The 11,006-nt window shown below is 38.0% G+C and overlaps 1 protein-coding gene across 1 annotated transcript in view; it reads left to right on the top strand.

The window, feature by feature from the left end:
• The window catches only part of LOC122970467 (gamma-aminobutyric acid type B receptor subunit 1-like), a 158,019-nt gene that overhangs the window by 30,605 nt on the left and 116,408 nt on the right, over positions 1-11,006 (top strand). Inside the window, exon 2 of the mRNA XM_044336615.1 lies at positions 5,380-5,514. Within this exon, the coding sequence (XP_044192550.1) occupies positions 5,380-5,514 (135 nt within the window). The remainder of the gene's footprint in view (positions 1-5,379; positions 5,515-11,006) is intronic.

Below are 11,006 nucleotides of genomic sequence, written 5' to 3'. Positions count from 1 at the left end.
ATACCCAAGTTTATTCTATATCAAACAGTGAGGCTTGCAAAAAAATAAGACTGCTAAAACCCACAGTCTATATGCCATTAGAAGATATGTCTGGCGATTATCTATATTTTTCTCCTTGTCAACTAATCTCATGTTTGGATCTAAACCAACAATGAATTAATCCACTTACAAGTATTGTGTGTGTATCCAAAGTCTGATTTATCTTATTCCTCTGTGCCGTAGACATCTGCTGTTGTCCAAAAACTATGGACATTTTCCTTCACCACAAAGTCAATGGTCACAGTAGTTTGTTCAGAAATAGCTGCTAAGACTAATAACAGCAATCATGTTTTCAATCTCAGGAGAGTATTTCTGTGTATGGCAGGCACCACTATGAAAACACATTGCCATATTCTGCTCACTAGCCTGTTGTGCTACATTGTAAATTTCTCAAAGAACTTCAGTACAAAGTCAAGATATGGCACAACAAGTTAGCAAACCGCGTTCCTGTACAAGTGAAATGGTGTCTACCTTATTTGGCCAGGCTGCTAATCAGAACAAGTTGCAATTTCATTTCACTTCATTATTCAGGCTGACATTATGTTCATGTTATCCGATTTCTGTTTGAAAAAGGGGAATATTTTTCCAGTCATTAGCTCTAGATGTATCTCTCTGGCTATCTTCATTATCAGTTGACACAAAAGTTGAGGCAGCATTTGCTAGAGGCAGTTGATATAATGTTTTTAATGACAATGGAAGGTGTTATTTCTGTAAGTTGACTTAAAATGACTTGTACAGCTGCTTTGATCTTGTCACTTGTCCCCATTTCTCTGTCACTATTTTCTTGAATGTAGCTTATTGTAGGTAGATAGCTAGGTATGTAGGAAGATGATGCTTCCTCCACATTTCAGCACACAGTTTGGTCCGTAATGAAAACTGTGTAGAGCACAAAAGCCTCAAATTGCATGTCTTTAATTAGCAGAGGTGTGTACACACACAGAGTGCTCCACAATCACAAATCAACTTTCATGTATTTTGCTTCTTTTGCTTCTCTAGTATTTCACATCTATAGCACAATCTACTGAAATGTCCATCAAAATAGGCTACAGCTTACGTGTTAGATTAATGTCTGAATCTTACAATAATGTCATCACTGAATGTGTCCGGGATTTCACAGAAACATCAGTACTGATATTCTATTTGGTGCCCACAGTGGGCTGTGTGTCACAGCTGGCTGCAACATCACACAGCTGAAATGATAAGTGCGTCTCCAAACTGAGAAAGAGGCTGTGCACATTTACAAATGTATGAATACCTAATTACCATACAAACAAATGGCACAGGCGCACCATGACACTATTTGCTTAGCAAACTCTGAAGCAGGAATACAGTGAAATAATGTGTTGGTTGTAGCCTTTGAGGAATAAATCCTAAATATATTTACATCAAATACAGATGTAATTTAGAGTTGAGTCTTCATGTCATTTCACACATTTTTCTGACTGTTTGAATCATTCAGTCTAGCTCAGTCTGGTATGAATCCATATTTGACGTGTATTTGTACCATGTTTGATTCTGTGTCATCTGCAGTTTGATGTAATAACATATGCCCTCAATGTGTGCTTTATTATAACTAAAACTTGCCAGATCATACAGAAATTTGCGTAATCATTGTCTTCTTATCTATAATAAGGGCAAAAATTATTTTTAAGTCAAGAGTAAAGCTGCAATGATTAGTCAATTCATTGATTAGTTGCCAACTATTAAGTTAATCACCAACTATTTTGATAATCAATTAATCATTTTTGAAAATTCTTTGATTCCAGCTTCTCAAATGTGAATATTTTCTGGTTTCTTTAGTCCTCTATGACAGTAAACTGAATATCTTTGGGTTATGATAATTTGAGGGCATTACCTTACCTTACCTAATTGACAGTTTTCTCCATTTTCTGACATTTTATGAACCAAACAACTAATCAATTCATTTAAAAAATAATCAACAGATTAGTAGCAGCCCTAATCAAGAGTTTTACATTTTTGCTTTGAGTGGTCCATGTGGAGTAATATGACATAATGACACATGATAATGACAGTGACAAATTGACCCCCCACAGTCACATTCTCAACAGCCATCCAAACATGGCCTACTGTCTCTCTGTTAAATGATAAATGGTCACCACACCTTCACAATTATCATTTAAATAGCTTATTGATTTTCCATTGACTATAAGTTGTAAATGGAAAGCGAGGAGCAGCATTTGTAATGTGTGGATCAAGATAATGGCACTTGAGTGGTGGGTAAATGTTTTTCCTAGCATTCACACAGATAAATGCTGTGTCTGCCTCTCCAGACGAGCCTGTCAGGACTCAGGTTGAGGTGACCTTGAGACGTGTCTCACCTTGGCTCCCTGGCTGTGGCTCTGCACTGTGTATCATTATATGTAGCATCTGCACTAATGTGTACAAGGTACTGCTGACTGCTGCCTAGCACAGTGTATTTACCATATATACTGTTTTTAACGACTTCTTCTAGTGAGCTGTGCATTATTCCCGTGTGTTCAGTTTTCCTACACACTCATTCATTCCATACAGAACAGTACATACATATAATACACACACACACTACATATACCTAACACATAGAACATCACAGTTAGTCCAGTAGATCCCACAAAACTACAAAGTATCTGCAGGTTCCTTTAAAAGGCTTTAGAGCCCTTATGGATAGAATTCTGAAATATTTGATCTTGGCTATCCCCCAAGTTAGTATAAAAAAACACATATCAATGCATACCACTTATAGCGACACATAGATTTTCACCTGTATTGTTTCATTTTTCTGCAAACTCATGCTATCAGAGTAATTTGAAAGATGTGATCACATACAAACTCAACTCATAGTGGCTTTAAAACAAGACTATGTAACTTGACAGAATTCATAAGCAATAGAATTCGCCCTTATTCAGTACACTTAAGGGATTTGTAGCTACAACCTAACTTGGTCTGATATGACCACTGACTTAAACAATTTGGCTAGCTGACATGAATAAACAGATAGATATTGCTGTATAACTGACTGAGTCAGTTCACAGATTTTATGCTGTTCTTGTGCGACTGTTACTCTATGTTTTAGCATTTACAATTATCTTGTAGTTGTCAGTTAAAGCCACAGAGACCACTATTAAGCATAAGTCACATAGGCTCACTTCAACAAAAGTCTTTATGAAATTACATTGTGACGTTAAATATTTTTACCCAAACCTGGGCAAGCATGTTATTCCACTTTTCTTATTATTCATTGTTGATATTATAGATGATGTATTTTCATAATAAATATTATCTCAATTAGTTATATTTCCTTCCTGCACTTTAGGTTTGGGACAGTGAGTTTGACCCACATGCATGTCCACAATTTGCTTGGTTCCAGACTTCTGAATCACTGCCAACATCTCTGATTTCTTTGAGTGATTCAGATACATTTGGTGAGCTCATTGACAGCTGTTTCCACCAGTTGGAGAAACAATCAACTAATCAGAGCTTTGTAGGTGGGATTAAGAATGGGGACATCATCTTATTCTTAGCTAGCCAGCTACCTATCTTGAAAAATAGAAAAAAATGTAGCTGTACATGTGGCTCCCCTGAAATGCAGCATGTATTATTTGACACATTTCTTTCTTTCTTTCTGAAGTGAACCGTGAAGGCAGTCACATTCTGTCCTTACAACAATAGAAAATTCAATCAAGACACAAGCTGACATGAATTCAAAAGTTTTATTTGACAGTCTTTGGTGTTGACCCCATCGTTTAAATGGATGTATAGGAATGGAGCCCTATAAATAGCATCCAGTTCCCCAGGGATCCCCCCAGGGGAGCCATAGACAGGGCCTTGAAAGTGGTGGCGGTGCAGTGTTGGGGCAGTGGGGAGGTGTAGGGGTGAAGCTGTAATGCAGCATAGACTGCAATGACAGCAGAGAGAGATAAAACAGGTAAGGTGGTTTAAATATTCTTTGGCTAAGATAATCATTAGATGATAGAAAAGTCAGTGTGCAGAACCCAGTGAAATGATTGGATAATAGTTAAGAGGCGGAGCTCAGTGTGATGATGAAATAGGCTGACATTTGTCTTCCTTCTTGAACTTGCACTAAAAGCTTAATTTATTTGAGTGGGAGAAGAGAGTTAGCTTATTTGTCAGTGTTACTAATGATATCATACTGGTTAGCTAGCAGTGACAAAGATCTGTAAAACAAACATGACCAACATTACAACAAATGCAATGGGATATTAAATATGACATAATTCATCTCCATGAAATAAAGAAGACTTGAGTCAGATACACCCTCACTCTGTCGCTAGTTTCTTTTCCAGTGATTAAATGTCTGTGACTGTTGTGTGTACTTATCTCCTTAGCAAGAACATAGCAAACAGATCATATACTGTGCTGTAGGTAGTTTGGACACTGACGCTATTGTGTCAAAGTGAGCTCATGTATTCAGTCATGTATTTGATACATGCATTAATATTTTTTGATGTGAAACTTTTCAATCTGTGAATATTTTTTTAAAAAAAATCTGTTTAGTATTTAGTGCTGATCTGTGCTGTATCAGAGTATAAGCTTTGTGGTACTTTATATATGTATGTATACTAAGAAAACACATATTCATTACAAAACACAAAGAAGGAATTTCATGCTAAACAGGCTGTAACTTTAGAGGATAGTGACTCAATTTAGCTGACTTAGATTGCTGCAGCCTCATATTAACTTCAATGGAATGTAGGAATGTTTTTTGCACAGAATGAGGGCTGTGGATATTGTCCCCCATTTCTTACAGTGTAGTCACATTGCAGGGAATAGCTTAATGGCCAGTATACAATTACCAAGATCCATTCCCATGTACATATTGACATGTCAGTATTGTATTAAGACAGACTTGAAAAAACCTGAACCTATCATTTAATTTAATAGCAACAGCTGCTGCAGCTTTTGTGCTGACTGAAAATGTTGTCAGTGAGATGGGTACATCACCTGCTACAACAAAACAAAATACATATACATACAATACCTGACAATCACAGAGTATTGGGCTTTATCTCACTAACTGTTCTTGGTAATATTTTTCTTATTCTGTCATAATTTCAGACCTCTCTTTAGCTATGACCAACTGCAAATATTGTGAAATCTCTTGTTTAATTGATATATATATAATCATCCTCTTCCAGACGGAAGTGTTAAAAATGTCTTTTCATTGTGAAACCTATGGTCACCTTGCATATCCCACATACTTGTGGACTTGTTATTCATCTGATGTTGTCATATAATACATGTATACTCTATTAGCTCTTGAAGGTCACTGGGTGCATTGTGTTTCTTTAACTGACTGCCCTGCTATCTCTGTGTCCACAGTGTGATCCAGGGGAAGCCACCAAGCTGCTGTATGACCTTCTGTACACGGAGCCCATTAAGATCGTTCTGATGCCGGGATGCAGCTCCGTGTCCACCTTGGTGGCCGAAGCTGCTCGCATGTGGAACCTCATAGTGGTAACAACCTTTTTCACCTTGCAGTTTGTGGCTCTTCAACAGAAAGTTGTCATATTTCAGTAATGCTGATGTTTATTGCAACATCAATAGTGTGGCCACTTCATAGAAGGTATTCCTAGGGAAGAATGTGGTACATGGTGATGTAAAAAAAAAAGAAGAAGAAGAATTGGGTAGTTAGTATGAGCAGTGAGCCATCATGGCTAACAGGCAAAGAAGAGCCACTGGTGAAACACTGGTGAAAAGGAAAGAATTAAGGCTGCCCACACAATTTAGTTCACAAGTGATCTCTGGGTACTGAGTGTGAAAACAACATAAAGAACACTTAGCACCAAAGGTGGAAACAAAATACAAAAATAACATCATTGGAAGGTACTCTTAACACCAAAGATCAAGAGCCAAAAACATACATTTGAAAACATTAAACCAGGGCATGTCACAATAAGATTTCACGGTCAGTTTAGGAGAGTAAACAATAGAATACTGATTCATACAGTCACTCTGCATGGCAATAGGTTTCACTTCACTGCATTAGGAATTAAGGGGGCACCATTCACCACCACAGCCAGGAGGAAACCCAGCTTTTCTTTTCTTTGTCGAACCTTGTAGTTCATTAAAGTGACTTCAAATAGGAAAAAGGTGCCATACATTATTCAAAAACTTTATTTTGCAGGATTCTTAATTAAATTTAAAGGTACCCTATAGAATTATGTTTACATTTAGTGTTTCTCACCAAAACACATTGTGTGCATTGTTGAGGTCTAATAAAGTTGAATCCATTTCCTTCCTCATAAAACTGCTTGCTAGTAGTCTTTGTCTTCTCAACCTTTGCTGACACATTGCTACATTTACTAGTGTGTTACCAACTGTTGATCAGTGATAGCAAGTTAAAGGATAGGTTCTCAATTTTTGAAGTGTGTCTTAAAACAACAGTCAGGTGCCCATATGAACACTGAAAGAGGTTTAATCATTCCTCCTGTTCATACTGGCTATTAAAAGATACCCTTCAAATGTGAATGATGGGACCAAAATCCACAGTGTGTCCATACATTTTAGGCAAAAATGCATTTAAAAGTTGATCTGAAGCTTATATGAGGCTTCAGCAGTCCAAGTTAGTCATATCAAGTGGATATCTGCCACATTTACAGTCTTTTTAGCATTAAATTCCCTCTTTGTGTTTCCTCGGACAATGTTTCCCTGCTGAGCTGTGGTGGAAGTAAAGTAACAAAAAAAGCACCAGCAGAGGAGAGCAGCACTGCTGGTCAGACGGCAGGCTGACGTTAGTTTGATAATCACCAGCCAGCTGGACACCAGTACAATATGTATCAAGCTTAAATAAGTTTAAAGATAGTTATTGACCTGCTGGATTGGTGTTGATTGCATCAAGCACTGTAATCAGTGGGTTATTTTAAACAATAAGAGCACACAGCCCCCACACTCCTGAAATCTTTATTTACTCTTCATTTACTCATAGTTAGCCCTTCACTTTAATGTCAACAGATAACACTGGATCAGAATTTTTGTTCGCGGTGACAGGTGCTTTTGTCAGTGACACTGTTTGTCTTTCTTATCTTATCTTTCTTCTTGTCTATATCAAATCTATACACATATTCACAGTCTATGAATGTTGTCTCATGTTAGTGGAAAGTGATAGTTAAGAGGACAAATATCAGAACGAGAACATTATACTTTAATTACTGAGTTATAAAACCATTGAGGCCAAGTGTTTGGGAGCTGTACTCCCTCCAGATATAACGTGTATTTTTACATGAGCTTTTGAATGTAATTCTTTGTATTTCAGTCTTTATACACACTCAGTTTGTATTGTTTGTTTTCCAGTTGTGTGAATATATTAACATTGGATAGATAACTGTGACCTAGGAAAACTGAATGTTATCTCAGAGATGAAAACATAGGCAACAAATGGGAAAAGGAAAAGACATTTTTTCCACAAGACAGCACACCTGTTCAATGAACAGTTTCAGGATTTCATTCACTTTTTTGTTTGTACTTACCACTCAGTCCATGATCAGTGTGATGCTTTTACCAGATTCTGTCCAGACAAACCTGTCAGCATTTGTTTTGCCCTACTACTTAGACCTTAAGATAAGTCTGTCCAACAGTTTGCTCCAGAGTGAGAAATCTCAACAACTACGGGCCATATTTACCAATATTCACAGTATTCAGATCCATAATGGTGGGGGAGACTCCTCACTTTCACCTGAAAATTTTGTTCCATGAAAAGGTATCTCAAAAATCAATGGCCAGATTTAAAATCTGTTGTGATGGTCCCCACATTAATTCCTCAAGTTCCACAATGAGGGCAGTATTTCCACTTGTACTAAGCATATTCCTGCTCCCCAGAGGATGAATCCTTTCCATTTTGGACCAGTACTCGTTGTAGCCTAGGTGGCACCATGGGCCAAATCCTGAATGCCCCCTCCTCAAAAAATAATAAAAAGAGAAAATATTTAATTTTATTAAATATTTCCTATTGTTTTTGAAGGGATTATTATTATTATAAGCACAAAAGTACCAGGGGCCCAGTCGTCCCTGGCACTGTAAGTGCGAGGAACCTATTGATTTTGAAGGGATTATTATTATTAAGGCCTGAGCATGAAAGTGCCAGGGGCCTAGTGGTCCCTGGCGCTGTAAGTGTGAGGAATCTATTGATTTTGAAGGGATTATTATTATTAAAGCCTGAGCATGAAAGTGCCAGGGGCCCAACGGTCCCTGACAGTGAAAGTGTGAGGAACCTATTGTTTTTGAAGGGATTATTATTAGGGCCCGAGCACAAAAGTGCAAGGAACCTATTGTTTTTGAAGGGATTATTATTAGGGCCCGAGCACAAAAGTGCGAGGAATCTATTGTTTTTGTAAAAATTATTATTAGGGCCTGGGCATGAAAGTGCCAGGGCCCAAGGGCCCCTGGCAGTGAAAGTGTGAGGAACCTCTTATTTTTGTAAAGATTATTGTTATTATTATCATTATTATTATTCCCCCACACCATTGCATTTCTTAGGGGCTTGGGATGCTCAAACACTCACAAAAATTGGTACACATGTCAAAACTGGCGAAAATTGTTAAAAGTAAAGTGTAGTGACTGGGCTCAGGAGTAGCCAGCGGGCTCCATTGTGTCCCCAAACACAGGGCCATTTGGGAACAAAGTTTCTTTGAAGTTCATGAAATTTGGTGAGTTCATTGATCTCATCATTCTCAACATAATACATGTTTTTTCATTTTTTTTCACCCAACAGGTGGTGAGCCATTTTGGATTTCATGTGTCAATTTTATAATTTAACAGACACATGTTTGAGGCCTTCAGGATGTGTGAAAACTCACAAAACTTTGCACCCATGTTCAAATTAGCAAGTATTGCAATTAGTATCAAAACTGGGCTTGGGCATGGCACATCAGCTCTATAGTGCCCCCTAATTACTTTTAGTATTTTTGAGATGCTAGGGGTGCTCAAAAACTCAAGACACTTTGCACATGCATCCGAAGTGGGGTAATGTACTAAATTTGAAACACAGATGTATCATCCCCAGACTTAGAAAAAGTCTCTTGGAGCCATACCCTAAGTCCAACAAAAAGTCAGCCATTTTGAATCAACTTTGCAATTTTTTCCACAAAGTGACAGTTGACAACTATTGACAGGGCTTGTATTTGAACAAACTGCCCTAAATATGTTTTCAAGGCAAATAATTCCTGTCAGTGTGTGTATGATTTGGACCAACTTTTTTACAACACAGTCTATGCCTGTGGAGTCAGGGCAAAATCTGCAGTAATTTGTAACTCAAACAACTAGTAAAATGGGGTTTGGTGATTTGCTTAAAATAAAAAGATGTCCACAGATCTTTGACAGAGTTAAGGATGCATAAATAGAAAAATAATCAGTGTACTGTGTGATCTGAAACTGTACTTGTAGAGCGCCTTTCTAGTCTTCCGACCACTCAAAGTGCTTTTACACTACGAATCACATTCACCCATTCGTACGCTGAATGGGTACAGGGGCTACCATGCAAGGTCCCAACCTGCCCATTAGAGGAAATCTGATCATTCACACACTGATGGCACAGCCATCAGGAGCAATTTGGGGTTAAATATCTTGGCCAAGGACACATCGACATGCGGACTCGAGAAGCTGGGAATCGAACCGCTGATCCTCCAATTAATGGACAACCCACTCTACCTCCTGAACCACAGCCGCCCCCAAATCAGCCAATAAAATTAGATACTGCTGGTACAGCATACATGCCTACAGCTGTGCAATTCTGAGCTCTTTACCGTAATTGGATAAATGTTCTAGGGGTGGGGATTCTGATTGGTGTGGCTCTGCTGCTCCTCTATTAGTCCAATAGACTGTCAGTCTCATCCCACCAGGAACTCTGAGAAGTGACCACAAAGCCTCAATGTTGTTAGCATTCAGGAAGCAGTACTCCCTAAGACTTTAAATCTTTTTTCATCACTTATTCATGAATACTTACTGCTGAAGACAGACAAACTCAAAGTTATTCTCCAAGTTACTGGAAGTGGAGCCACACCACACAGAACCCCTGTCCCTAGAACATTTGTCCAATTACCATAAAGACCAAGCTCAGAAGCAGAAGCAAAGAAAAACTGAGAACTGCAAACCAACAGAACTGCATTTCACATTATAGCTATTTTCAAATTTCTTTGTGCTTCTATTAATGGAGAAAATTAATTGTCATAAACAAGCCATAAAAATTCCGTGTGTTGGTCTTTGCAAGAAGAAATTCAAGTGAACATTTGCTTCCTCCTTATTTGCATCTATCACTGCATTGCATGTATTTACTGTACATGCATGTATGCATATCATTTACTTACCTATAACCTGCAGCTGTTGTTTGCCTTACATAACCCCAGCACTGCTAGCTTTTGCTATGCCAGCAGTCGACTCTAATTTGGACACACTGTAAGTTTTTTTTCTAGCACCAATATATATTTAGCTCCATTGCCAGCACGGCTCTGCAACAGCCAGAATATATTGTTTGTTGTATTCATCTGTATTGTATAAGCTGTAAATCCACAGCCTCTAGCGGCCACTATTGGGAGTTTAGAAATTGAGCTATCTTACAGTTGTTTCTCGGAATTGAAGACTTCTGATTCAATCTAGGATAACCTGAAATACAATGTAGCATCCAGAAACAGATCAATTACACTACAGGTCATGTGCCTTACAGACTAACATCTCTGAGCTTTGAGCAAAGCACAGCATTAATGTCATTCTGCTCTTTGGGGAGCATTGGTAAAGTGCACTCACTAAAAAAAGTTTCAAGACACATTCCTTCATTTTTCATACACACTGCTATTTTTATATTAGAGAGAGCTTTTCCTCCAGTTGCTACAGTAGGACTGTGACCCATATTTCTTTGTCATTGTCCACTTCATAATGTACTGCCTACACTACAGGCAATCAATGAAAATGATGAATAACAGAACAAACCTGATTTAGAGTGATTTGTCTAAAGGATA

This window comes from Thunnus albacares, chromosome 19 (genome assembly GCF_914725855.1).
Source record: "Thunnus albacares chromosome 19, fThuAlb1.1, whole genome shotgun sequence".
Classification (NCBI taxonomy): Eukaryota; Metazoa; Chordata; class Actinopteri; order Scombriformes; family Scombridae; genus Thunnus; species Thunnus albacares.
This window is presented reverse-complemented; position numbering and strand designations above follow the sequence as displayed.